The following is a 12,459-nucleotide window of genomic DNA, read 5'->3' as shown; positions in this document are numbered from 1 at the left end:
ATCCATACCACCCGACCAAGCTCCTGACAGGTCCCATGCAGCTCTAGGGGCCCGGCAGCCGGTCTCCACCAGCAGGCTCTGCCCACAGCGACATTTCCGGGCCAGTGGCCGCCGCACAGCCATGGATCCCGTGGCAGGAGCATCGTCCGTGCTCCCAGTGAGCAGCCACATGTGCGAGGGCTCAGGTTTCACTGGCCCTCGCTGTGGCCCTCGGCAGGGCGCTCACACATGCAGTCTGGTGTTGGCCCTGCTCGGAGCTGCGCTTCCCTTCGGCAGCATGGATGGGGGCAGGCCAGGAGGCTTTGAGGCAACTTGACTTTGGGTGATTAATGGCAACAGGGAGGCGTGCCTGAGAGGCGGCTTTGATTTATTGACGTTGCCTCGTGAGAACAAATTTAAAGCATCAGGGAAGCATCTTCTGACGGGGTATCAAATGGTTAAAAGGTTGCAAGGAGCTTTGATGTCGGGGTGTCAGGCCTGTGTGCAGCTTTGCTTATCTGTAGACGGCACAGGCCACCTGCTCGGGCGGGCGGGCGGGCCCCCTCAGCTTCTCAGCACCTGCCTCCCCAGGACCCTGCGCTTCTCTCAACACCAGTGGGTGTGAGGGGAAGGCACCTCCCCCCCCCCCCGAGCAACCCTCCCACCTGCTGTGTCCGGGCGGTCAGCAGCAGGACAGAGAGGGACACCAGGAGGAGTGGGGCCTTTGTCAGGACTTCGCTGGGTCTTGGGGGCTGGAGAAGAGTCTCAGCGGCTCCTTCCTTGTCTGAAGCCAGAGGCCACAGAAGTGCGGGCGCGGGGCCTGGCCTTGGCTTGGACGGGGGCTGCAGTAGGGGTAGAGGCCCTAGAAGTCCAGGAGCTGTGGGGGAGAGCAGCACTCAGAACCCGTGGGTGCCAGCCCTGCTCCCGGGAGGGCAGGACGCAGGATGAGGCCACCTACCAGCTGAGGCAGCACCTTCTCCAGCTGGTCCACGTCCACGAGAGCCAGGTCCTCTGCCTGGGCCTGCCGGATGCTGCGGACGGCTGTTTCTGCCACCACGTAGGAGGACAGTGAGGTTGGAGAGGCCGGGTGGGGGTGCTTGGGCTGCCTCCCCCACCCCCGTGCTGGCTGGCAGCTCAGAAGACCGAGCCAGTGGACACAGAGCTTAAGGGCTGGTGGGAAGATGGGTAAGAGGTGTGTGTGGGTCCCCCCGGTGGGAAAACACAAGGGGGACAGAGTCATGACCAGCCCGGTGGGGCACCAGAGGACACTGCTGGGGCCCTTTGGCTCACCCACAACAAAGATGGTCAGCAGCTCCGCCATGAGCCACAGCGCGTCCCCGCTGACTGCAAGGGGGAGGGGAGCGAGTTACAGAACGCGCGCTCTGCCCTCCCCTGGCATCCCGGCCACCCCGCTGCTCTCACTACTTCTGACCTGACAACTCCTCATGCAGGTGGCCCCCTGCCCTCCCCGAGGCCTCGGCCCCCCCAGAGCAGCAGTTTGGGTCACGGTGCCTGGCAGCCCCCCAGTCTGGCCCTGCCCACCAGCTGGTGCCCGCGAACCTTTGGTCTTGCCGTCCGTGAAGTGCAGCTGCAGCAGCTTGCTCACCAGGTCCTGGGGGGCAGGGGGACGGGTCAGGCGCCCGGCACTGCACCCTGCCTGCCACAGACCCCCTGGGCGCCGAGTTCCGCATGCTGGCGAGCCCCTCTCCCAGGGCGGGGGACTGGGCAGTGAGGAGCCCCCAATGCCTCCAGGAGTCACACACGCGGTGGACAGGCGGGAGCAGCCCCGGTGGCCACCCGCTGCTCTCTGGGCTCCAGTCCTCACGGGATCAAGGGCGGTCTTGCACTCCCGTCCCCGGGGCTGAGGCTCTCTCCTTGAGTGGGCCCCTTGGCAGGTGTGTCCACACCGCCAACACTGTCTAGCTTGTGCCAGACCCTGGTCAAGGCACCAGGTCAGCTCCCTCTAAGGGCCCTCCCTGGAGTCAGCCACGAGCAGGGCCTGGGATGGCCACTGTGGGAAGCCCAGAGCTGGGCAGAGGCTGGGCTGCTGTGGCGACGGGCGGTCAGGGTGAATGTGGGAGGAGGGGAGGCAGAGCCTGAGCATGTCTACGGGGCCTCCGGATAGACAAGGGTGGGTCCAAGCCGAGACGCCTCAAGGTGGGGGCTTGAGCCCCTAAAGGACAGCACCGCTCTGCAGAGCTGGGGGGCTGTGGGTGAAAGATGGATTCCAGGGGCCAGGAGCTCAGCTTGGAACACGCTGAGTGAGGGACAGGCATGAGGCACTCGAGCCAAGCAGCTGGGTAGGTGGCTGGAGCTGAGAGAAGAGCCTTCCAGAAGGTCGAAGGATGAGGAGGATTTGGGGGGTGGACCAAGGGAGGTTACAGAGAGCAGGGTCCAGCCAGAAGAGGCTGTGAACGAGGAGCCAGCAGGGAGGCAGGAGGAGGGCAGCAGGAGCCCAGAAACGGGGTGTCACACAGGGAAGGTGAGCTGGGGACTGACCACGCCTCCAGCTGTAGCCGCGGGAGGTTTCGCTGCCTCACCCAGTGCAGCTTGGCAAAGCCCAGGAGCAGAGCAGAGGGGCAGGGGAGGGAGTGGGCACCATTGGGGCCACGGCTCAGGAGGGTAAGAACTTGCCCCCGGTGGCTCCAGACACAGCCTCGCCCTCCTGGCGTTGACTGTGAGAGCTTGGCGCCACCTGCTGGTCCTTCTTGCTGCTTATGAGAAGCTGCTGGGAGAGGCGGGGAAGGCTGCTGCCCCACCTGCTCCCGGACCCCAGGGAGCGCGACAAGAGCAGGGCGGCTGCACCCGGCCTGGCGAGACTAAAGGAGTCAGCACCAGCTGTGTGTGGTTGTGGTTCCCTAAACAGACAAGTGACTCAAACTTGAGGAGGTCAGGACCTGGGACACATTCAGCCTCTGCTCCACTGCGTGCAGGCCCTACGGCTCCGCTGTCCCTCTCACAGTCACCTGGGGCAGCCCTGCTTAAGGGTAATGATAACCCCAGCTCTGGCCAGAGCCCTTGGGGTGAGGACTCCGGGGCTCTCCAGGTGTGCTGGTTGGTGCTTCTCTCTCCAGCAAATATGGGGGGGTTCTCATGACCACCACTCTGCCAAGTCACCCTAGCCTGTGGTTAACCACTTCTGGGCCAGGGCCGAGCCACCCTGCTGGGTGACAAAGGAGAAGAGGGGGCTGAAGGAGAAGGGGAGCACAGAGAACCCCCGCCCTGCCTCTCTGTAAGGCAGTAACTCCTACTGGGCGGTGGAGCAAGGCCCGTGGGCCTTCCTGGCGCACCGGCCTGACACCGAGGGCTCAGGGCCTCCCAAGCTTCGCACACAGCCATAAAGTGAGACTCAGAAGCCACTCCCAGCCTGCTGGCGTGGAAGCCGGAGGGCCTCCATACCCTCCCAGACACCCAGAACCGCACGCACCAGGGCAGAGCAAACGGTGAGGCTCCGGAGGGGAACCGCCTGAGGTTAATCCTAGCTCTGCCTCGGTTTCTCCACTGGCAAGTGAGGATAGTACTAGTACCCACATTCTAACAGGGTTAATCTATGTCGAGGGCATGCAGGTGTGCCTGCCTGGTGTCCAGCAGGACACGTGCGCAGCCCCTCCCCCGCCCCCAGACTAGCAGGGCCAGTTCCAGCCCTGCTCGGGTGGGACGCGAGCACAGGGCCCCCAGAGAGGCAACAGGCCAAAGGGAAGCTTGACAATCTGCAGGCATGTGGACCCCTCCGCGCCACCTGGTTGAGAGCCTGTCCTGCGGGGTCCCGGGGCGCCCGGGGGACCGGGCCGTTAGGGCGGTGGGGGGTCCCGGGCTCCTGTCGGAGCGCGCCCCCCCCGCCCGGTTTCTGCACACCCCTCCCTCTTGCGGCAAACCCGGCTGCCTGCTCGACCTCCGGCGACTCGGGTGCAGGACCCCACCCGCGGAGGGCCGAGGGCGCGGTTCTGGGAACGTGAATCAAGTGTGGGGCCCGCCCGCCCGGCCTGCCTGCCCTCTCACTTTCCGGAAGCCGCCACCAGTTTCTTCCATGACAGCCGCCCCGGCGCGTGCCCTCCAGAGCTCCGGGAAGCCTCCAGCCAGTCCGCCCTGAGCGCGCCCTCCGGAGCCCCGCCCCCGCCCCTCCAACCAATCAGCCCGGAGCGCGCCTTCCGAAGCCCCGCCCCACCTCGCCCCGCGGGCCCGCAGTGCGTGCCCGCCCCTTCGTCCCTATTGGCCCGGGGAGAGCAAAGCCTCCTGGGAGTTGCAGTTTGCGCCCGCCCTTCCCGGCGCGCCTTGCTCTTCCTGGATACTGAGGCTTCGCGGAGTCCGCGCGGCCCCGCGGCCGGCGACTGAGGGTCCAAAGCGCGCGGGCTGGGGGCCTGGGGTCCCGTCCCGCCGCGGGAGGGCCAGTCTGCGAGGAGCCCTCATCCCCGTCGGCTGGTCGACGCCCCACTCCCCGGGTCCCTGCCGGAGCGGTACCCTGCCCACCTCCCCCGCCCTCATGGGGTCTCCCTCCTGGAGAACCAACTCGGTTTGTCCCTCGTTGCTCGGCTGCTGAGGATTTAGGAGTCTTTGTGCTCCACCCTTAGCTGCCCGGCGCCGTAGGCCCCCACGGGAGAGGCCCTGCCCTATTGCAATTAGGGAGAGGAGCCAGGTAGCCTGAGCGAGCACTCGGCTTCCCTCCGCCTGCCAGCCCGAGCTGGCTCATGGTGAGGCCCATCTCTGGGAGCGTGCCATGGAGGAGTTCCGGCACTCCTACAGGCGGCTGTGCAAGGAAAGTGGGGCTGAGCCCCAGGAAACTGTCCTGCAGCAACTGCAGGAGCTGCCGCGGGGCCGGCTGGACCTGGCCACCCAGAGCCTGACTGTGGAGACCTGCAGGGCCTTGGGCAAGCTGCTGCAGAAGGAGGCACTGCTGACGGAGCTCATCCTGAGTGACTGCATGTTGAGCGAGGAAGGTGGGCACTGGAGCGCTGGCAGGGGCAAGGACAGCCCTTGCAACTTCAGAGTTGGGGTTGGGGTCAAGTCCTTTGCCTCAGGGCAGCCTGGCCTTGCTCTGTTTGCCCTGGTTTGCTGCACGTGGTCCTCGTTCCTTGACAGCCCTGGCAGAGAGCTCTTCCATCCCACCGGACCTCATCTTTGTGGGGTTACTGTTCTGTACTGCATGTAGTTCAAGGAAGCAGCAGCAGCGTCCCTGGCAGCGGAGGGCAATTGCTCTTTGTGACGGAGACCCTTCCCTTCCCCTGACTTAGGAGGGACCCAGTATGCTGGTGAGCATATGAGGTCAGCAGCTTGGCTCTGTGCCTAACAGATGTTTGAAACCTGGCAGTGATCAGGGCAACTCATTCCTGGCATGAAACCTGATGGTTGGGGGCCACTGGGACAGTCATCTGCCCCCTATGTCTGGGGAGCTGCTCCAAACTGGAGCCCACAGGGAGGAGCTCAAGGGCCCAGAGTGACGCCCTACCCCCTTACAGGGGCCACACTGCTGCTCCAGGGGCTGTGTGCCAACACCGTTGTGCGGTTTCTGGATCTAAAGGTGAGCGGGTCTGCACTCAGGGGCGTACTACTTGAGACAGGGGGGTGGGTGGGGGGCGGTTTGAGTGTCCTGGCAGCGTGAAGATCTGGATGGTGGTCAGAGACAGTGTCTGTAAGTACTCTCGGCACACAGGGCTCCACACCGATTTCTGATGGTCTTGATGGGGGTGGGTGGGTGGAGATTGGAGGTCAGGAATGTGATTTCCAGAGTGTTCCCATGAACAAACATGAGCCTGCACCGGGAGGCCCACCGCGGTCAGGGAAAGCAATATCTGAAAGGAGCCGCGCCTGCCGAGAGCAGGCCACCTGGCCTCATCCGCTGCCTAACCAGGGCCCTGCGGGGTGTGGACGTGGCATTTGGAGCCCAGCCTGTATCGATGGGGAATTAAGCAACCTGCCCCTTCCTGACCTAGGGCAACAACCTTCAGGCTGCCGGCGCTGAGGCTCTGGGACAACTGCTCCGACAGAACAAGTCCATTCAGAGGTGAAGCGTCCTGGCCCCTGCCCTCTCCGCCAGCCCCCAGCACCCCTCCCACCCCCACGAATGGTTCGGGGTTGGCTCAGAGGGCACATTCTGCAGCCTGGGAGCATGGTCTCCTGGCCGGTTGTCGGTGTCTCCCATCCGTTGGTAGGGAGTTGGCCAGTACAAGTTACCACGTGGCCCCAGCCTTTCTGCCAGAGACCCCGAAGGCTGCACCTCTCCTCTGGCCCCTATGACAACAGGGTGCTCCTTGGGGCCACACCTCACGTCCACCTTCCGTGCAGTCTCACCCTGGAGTGGAACAACCTAGGCCCGTGGGAAGATGCGTTTGCTGCCTTCTGCGGGGCGCTGGCGGGCAATGGCGCTCTCCGGCAGCTTGACCTCCGCAACAACCAGATCAGCCACAAGGGCGCAGAGGAGCTGGCCTTGGCCCTGACACGCAACGCCCACCTCCAGCAGCTGGGTGAGGCCTCCCTGCACTGGCCTTCTCCTCTAGGTCTGCAGTCTGGGGCTCTATCCCCTGCTCCCTTAGCCTTCCTGCTGCTGCTTGCCCTCCTGCCACTGTTGTCCTCTTCCAGAAGCAAGGGGGTGGGAAGGTGTTGTAGGGAGGGCTCGGTGAGCGGGGCTCCTGCTCTGTTGGGGATCACAGGGAGTACCCTTCCCCAAAGAAACCATCCCGGGCTGGGCCAGCCTTGTGCAGGCACATTCCATCTGGTGACAACAGGTTTCCTTCCAGACCTGCGCTGGAACAGCGTCGGCCTCCTGGGGGGCCGGGCCCTGGTGAACTGTCTCCCCCGCAACAGAACCCTGTGGAGACTGGAGCTGGCAGGAAATAACGTCCCAGGCGACATCCTCAGAGCTGTGGGTATGGGCACTCGGGGCCGCTGACGGCGTGTGCTGTTTGGAGCTGGGCACAAAGTGGATTCCCTCTGATGGGGCCAGCCTCTGCAGGAGGGGCTCAGACAGGGCTGTGCACAGGCATTGTGAGGTGGCCTGAATCAGAAACGGGAAGGAGACGGAGAAGGTGTCGAGGGAGGGATATGGTGGCGGTGAGCTTGCGGAGTTCTGCCCTCTCCTGCTCTGAGCCCTCCTCAGTGTGCACACTCACTTCTCAGGCCCGTGAGGTGGGGGGTCACCTCTTGCACATAGGAAGAAGCGGAGGCACTGTGGCTTGAGGCTTTGCCCCGAGGGCCATGCTTATGCCTTGGTGGCTCAGCCACAGCTGGAAAGGGGCTTCTTGGCATGTGCCCCAGCACCCCAGAGTTTGTGGGTGTGGGGCACCTCGGGTCCATGGTCCCCTCCCATCGGTGACCCCAACAGCTCAGCCCCAGCCAAGCTCAGTGGAACGCTTTGCCACTCCCCGTGACTACTTGTCTTACCAGTAGCGCCAGCCACCCAGGGGCCACCGCCTCTTGCCGGGCCTGCCCCGCCTGTGTCGTCGTCCCTGACTTCTACTGCCCCAACTTTTGGCTGGCCCCCCTCCAATGCTGTCTGAATCTTTCCCTAACACAGGAGTTGAGCGTGATGTTCATTTCTTAAAAGTCATACAGTGGACTCTGACCTTTGGGCCAGAGGCTAACATCCGTCTCTGGCAGCTGAGTGTCTCCCCTGCCTCCCCATGTGCGTGCCCCCTGCACAGGTGCCTTCTGCGCTGCTGGCCCCACCGTTCCCGCCATCCCTACCCCTACTAAAGCCCTTCGCCTCCTAGCGCACTCTGATTTGCAGGGTGAGACTGCCGACACGGTGTGGATTCTCCGATGACTAGCTTCTGGGCCGGGCTAACTGTTGGCCACTCCGCGGGGCTGGGCAGTCCCCTTGGTGGATAATGGGGTTCTTTCCCGTAGAGCAAGCCATGGACCACAACCAGGAGCGGCAGACCACTTCCCGAGAGAACCGGGCCCGCACCCACGTGCTCAGCAAGGAGGTACAGCACCTCCAGGAAGAGAAATCCAGGCAGGTGGGGACAGCACTGCCTCTGACCCTGAGCCTCACTCCAGCTGCATGGACACAGGGCCCGCCTTGGTCCCCATGCCCTGGCCATCTTCCCTTCCCCTGGACCCTAGAGCTTCTCTGGGTGGCCAACACTCAGGCGCCAGGGGCAGCCTTTTGGTCTGAGCTCCTCTTTCTGGATGGGTGGGCAGGTGGGCCTCCCTGTGTGGGAGCCCCATCCCCCTCTTGAATGAGGCGAACGTTTCTCTATTCTGCTGCTTCGGCGGGCATCCGCTCTCCTTCCTGCTCCGGGCCCTGACCAGGGCTCTGGCTGGCTCTGTCCCCAGTTTCTGGACTTGATGGAGACGATTGATAAGCAGCGAAAAGAGATGGCCAGGAGCAGCAGGTGAGCGCAGGACCAGGGGCTCCGGCCCAGTTGGGGTGCCTGAGGTTTGGGTCCTGGCTCTGGCCTCGTGGGGTGACTGACCCTGGGCCTTGTCACCTGCCCGTCGATGAGGTGGTGGCATGTGCTTGCCGAGGACACTGGCTGGTTAGGGGCAGCGCCGAGAGCTTCCCGGCCACACGTGGAACGTTGTAGAAGCAGAGGAGCAGCAGCTGCTACCAGAGCCAAGTGGACCTGGGGGCGCTCTGAGATTTGGGGTTCTCAGACCTTCCTTTCTGCTTATAGGGCATCGGCAGCATGCGTGGGGCAGCTTCAGGAAGCCCTGAATGAGAGACACTCCATCATCAATGCCCTTAAGGCCAAGTAAGTGGGGCAGAGGGCGGGAGAGTGGTGGAGGGGTGGCTTCGGGACATTTTGGAGATGTGCCCATGGGCAGAAAAGAGTGATGCAGACTCATCCCCAGTGTACAAAGTAGAGGTGGGACACAGCTGGGTTGGTAACCCCGGAAGGCTTCTTGGAGGAGGTGAGCTCTAGCTGAGGTGACCAGTGGTTGGCAAGAATGAGAACAGCAGTGCCTTTGCAAGGCTCAGGGGGAAGCTGGGATGGCTTTTCCTTCCTTACAGGCTGCAGATGGCCGAGGCCGCCCTGGCCCTGTCAGAGCAAAAGGCCCAGGGCCTGGGGGAGCTCTTGGCTACGGCAGAGCAGGAGCAGCGAAGCTTGGCGCAGAGGCAGGCGAAGGAGCGCCGGCTAGAGCAGCAGGTGGGCAGGCGGGCAGGCGGGCAGGCGGTGCTTGGCGGGGTGACCAGCGGTGCCCATGCCCCGTCGCACCCTCAGGAGGCTGCCGAGCGGGAGTCTAAGCTCCTCAGAGACTTATCTGCTGCCAACGAGAAGCACCTGCTTCTGCGAAACCAGGTAGGGGGGTGTGGGGCCAGGGCCCCAGGGCAGGGGCTGGGGCTGAAGCCGAAGCTTCCCGTCCACGGTGCTGGCTTCCCAGGTGGACGAGCTGGAGCGGAAGGTGAGATCTCAGCAGGAGCAGCTGTTCCTGGCCAGGCAGGAGCTGACCAACACGGCGGCTGAGCTGAAGATACGGGCCGTCCAGGCTGAGGGTGGGCGCACGCAGGCCCACAGCTGAGGGGCCCAGAGGGGGGAGGACAGGGAGCGAGGGCCCCCCAGGGAATCCCACCCATGCTCTCCCCCCCCCCCCGGGCTTCCAGAGCGTCTGGAACTGGAGAAGAAACGGTCCCGACAGAGCTTGGAGGACGTGGAGCAGCTGCGAGCCAAGGAGGTGGTTGTTGGTTACACTGTCCGGCCTCCTGCTGTCCCTACTGTCCGCCCAGGGTGGCATGGTGTCCCTAGCGCACACCCCTGGCTGTGCTCTCCTTGACAGCCTTGGGGTGCTGGGCAGTAGTTCTTTGCCTGCCCCGGCAGATGACAGACCCAGAAGCTCCTAACCAGCCTCTCGAAAGGATCCTAGCACCAGCTGCCGCCTGGGTGTGACACTGGGATATGTCCTCCATCCTCACTTCCTGCAAAGCCATGAGGGGCAGCCCCTTCTGGGAAGAAAGCGTCCCCAAGATTTGCCTGCCACGGGGTGGGGATTCCATGGGGGGATGCAAGCTGGGGAGACCGTCTTCCAGCCCCGTTCCTGCCCTTCACCTGGGCAGGTGGAACACATGACTCGTCACCTGGAAGAGAGTGAGAGGGCCATGCAGGAGAGGGTACAGAGGCTGGAGGCCTCACGGCTATCCCTGGAGGAGGTGAGCGTGTGCTGGTTGGGTGCTAGGCTGTGCTCTTCCCTGGGGCACCCCTTCTGTGGTTTCAGAACCTCATCAGGACCCACCCGCCAATATCCCTGTGAGGCCAGAGGGACTTAATGAGGTGGGACATGGGATCCCTTGGCTGTGGCAACCCTGCCTAGTGAGCGAAGCTCTCAGGAGGCTGGTGCAGGGGTACCCCCTGGCTCAGCAGCTGGGTGGGCCCAGAGGAGTCCCTGGCCGGGGCCAGGAGAACTATGGGTCACTGTCCGCGGTGCAGGAGCTGAGCCGAGTGAAGGCGGCAGCTCTCAGTGAGCGTGGCCAGGCCGAAGAGGAGCTCATTAAGGCCAAGAACCAAGTCCGTCTGGAGGAGGTGAGCCCATGGCCAGGCAAGGCTGGAGCCCACTGCTTGCGGTGCCCACCAGGAAGCAAGGCCTGGGAGGCAGAAGTGCACAGGCCAGACCCAGGCTGTCTTTCAGCTCTGTAGAGAGAGGTGGGGGACAGGAGCGCCAAGGGTACAGGGGCAGATAGGAGTCAGAGCAAGACAGGTCCAGGATCCCATCTGACCCCCCTACAAAGAGCCCCTGATGTCCAGCCCTGGGATGGGGGAGGGGTTTGCATGGCCAAAGCCAGGAACCAGAGGCAGAATGGTCAGCCTGGGAGACGGGTACTCGCTATAGGCTAGTTCAGGTTGAGCCTGTTTGGAATATACATACACAGTAACCTGAGTTATGAGGCCGTTTCCACATTGCAGTGAAAGCCCCCCTGTGGCTGAGCAGGGCGATCAATGCCACCCCCGGAGCTCAGGACCACCTGCAGGGAAGCAGTAGGCAGGCCGCAGCCCTCCCCCTTGCTCACCAGCCCCTCCCCCATGCCCACAGCAGCAGCGCCTGGCTCACCTGGAGGAGAAGCTGCGGCTGCTCGCGCAGGCTCGGGACGAGGCTCAGAGCGCCTGCCTGCAGCAGAGGCAGACGGTGGCCGATGCCCAGGCCCGCGCCAGCCAGCTGAGCCTGCAGGTGGAAGGCCTGAGGCGGCGTCTGGAGGAGCTGCAGCAGGTACCTGGACGTGAAGGGACCCCCCCGCCCCCCGCCCCCCGCCACGTTCTCACCCCCGTGTCTGGCAGGAACTGAGCAACAAGGACCAAGAAAAGGTGGCCGAGGTGACCAGGGTGCGGGTGGAGCTGCGGGAGCAGAACGGCCGCCTGCAGGCAGAACTGACCGCCCAGGAGGCGCTGAAAGAGAAGGTGGCAGCCCTGGAACGCCAGCTCAAAGGTGAGCTGAGCCCCAGCCCCGCGCCGTCGCGGCAGGACCTTTGCTCCCCGGATTATCTGACGGGCGGCTGGGCTGCAGAGCTGGGCTCGGCCGGGGTGTGCGCTCCGGGCGGCGCCAGGTGGTGTCTGCACCCCCAGGGGACCCCGCACCAGCCCCACCAGGCCCCTCTGCGGACCTCCGGATTGGCTGGTGCCCAGGCAGCGCCCTGAACCTGGCGCCGTCTCCACCCCGTTCCTTGTCCTGCAGTGATGGCAGGTGACCACCGGGAGGCGCTGCTGGACAGGGAGAGTGAGAACGCATCTCTCCGGGAGAAGCTCCGGCTCAAGGAGGCCGAGATCGCCCGCATCCGGGAAGAGGAGGCCCAGAGGGCCAGCTTCCTGCAAAACGCTGTCCTTGCTTATGTGCAGGGGTCTCCTCTGAGGGCTCTGAGCCCCCAGAAGTGAAGGGAGGCAGGAGTCTGCAGGAGGGGCAGGAGGCCGGCATCTCCCAGATATCCGTGTCCCCGTTCCCGCCGGACGCTGCCTCTCGGGACGCAGCGGGCAGGGTCTGCAGCTGGGGACTCGGACAGTCGGTGCCCAGCCGGATCAGTGAGGGGGATCGCCGCGCACACCCCCGGGGACCCGGCTAGGCGAGCCCAGGGCTGCTGGCCTCCACGTCTGGAGTGGGCACCCCGGGCCCTTCCCAGTCCTTCTCCCCAGTCCCAGGGCACGTACCTAACATGCATCTGAGGAAAAGCCCCCACGCGGGAAGGAAGTCCAGAAGACCCGTGCCCCCCCTACCCCCCCGCTCCAGCCCCTTCTCGCAACAGCTCGTGCCGTGTGACGAGAGCGCCCCGCGGGGCTGGGCCCTGTCTCCCGGACCTTTGCAAATACAGAACTTGTACACTTTGTGATACATTTCGGGCCGGTGTCTTCCCGCATCAGTCTGTGCTCCCAGCCCTGCAAGGAAGCCCCCCCGGTGCAGCTGGGTGGTCCTTCCCTACCGCCGGCGCTGCGAGCGCCAGCTGTCTCCTGGCCGGAGGGCCCTGGGCGTGCTCTCCCTCGAAGAGGCCACGGCACGGAGACCACCCCGGCGCACGGCCTCGTGGGGGTGGGAGTCGTCTGCCCGCGCTGCCCCCCGGCCCGTGGC

General features: G+C 64.5%; 2 protein-coding genes across 18 annotated transcripts; one reads left to right on the top strand and one right to left on the bottom strand.

Annotated features, from left to right (window-relative positions):
• Window positions 1-350: 350 nt before the first annotated feature.
• On the bottom strand, window positions 351-4,228 carry CENPX (centromere protein X). 2 transcript variants are annotated; one of them, XM_045775063.2, is made up of 5 exons: window positions 3,979-4,228; window positions 1,540-1,591; window positions 1,270-1,323; window positions 938-1,026; window positions 351-856 (listed from the first exon to the last, which is right to left on the bottom strand). In XM_045775063.2, exons 1-5 carry the CDS (start codon window positions 4,006-4,008, stop codon window positions 842-844), a joined length of 240 nt encoding a protein of 79 aa, XP_045631019.2. In that variant the 5' UTR covers window positions 4,009-4,228; the 3' UTR covers window positions 351-841. The 2 variants fall into 2 exon arrangements, with proteins under 2 accessions (XP_045631019.2, XP_087710123.1); XM_087853997.1 differs by having other exon boundaries at window positions 938-1,020.
• Window positions 4,229-4,251: 23 nt separating this feature from the next.
• Window positions 4,252-12,225, top strand: LRRC45 (leucine rich repeat containing 45). 16 transcript variants are annotated; one of them, XM_045775053.2, is made up of 17 exons: window positions 4,265-4,913; window positions 5,433-5,494; window positions 5,907-5,977; window positions 6,259-6,437; window positions 6,711-6,839; window positions 7,819-7,931; window positions 8,251-8,309; window positions 8,592-8,669; window positions 8,930-9,065; window positions 9,141-9,218; window positions 9,301-9,412; window positions 9,521-9,591; window positions 9,971-10,063; window positions 10,341-10,433; window positions 10,942-11,115; window positions 11,184-11,331; window positions 11,578-12,225. In XM_045775053.2, exons 1-17 carry the CDS (start codon window positions 4,694-4,696, stop codon window positions 11,772-11,774), a joined length of 2,013 nt encoding a protein of 670 aa, XP_045631009.2. In that variant the 5' UTR covers window positions 4,265-4,693; the 3' UTR covers window positions 11,775-12,225. The 16 variants fall into 16 exon arrangements, 15 of the variants coding, with proteins under 15 accessions (XP_087710115.1, XP_087710116.1, XP_087710104.1 ...); XM_087853982.1 differs by having other exon boundaries at window positions 4,260-4,913; window positions 6,259-6,839; window positions 8,227-8,309; XM_087853986.1 differs by having other exon boundaries at window positions 4,261-4,913; window positions 6,259-6,839.
• Window positions 12,226-12,459: the final 234 nt, after the last annotated feature.

Source organism: Ursus americanus, chromosome 23, assembly GCF_024610735.1.
Source record: "Ursus americanus isolate L20-20 chromosome 23, mUrsAme1.1.p, whole genome shotgun sequence".
Classification (NCBI taxonomy): Eukaryota; Metazoa; Chordata; class Mammalia; order Carnivora; family Ursidae; genus Ursus; species Ursus americanus.
The sequence above is the reverse complement of the archived record's forward strand: the minus strand, read 5'-3'. Positions and strand labels throughout refer to the sequence as shown.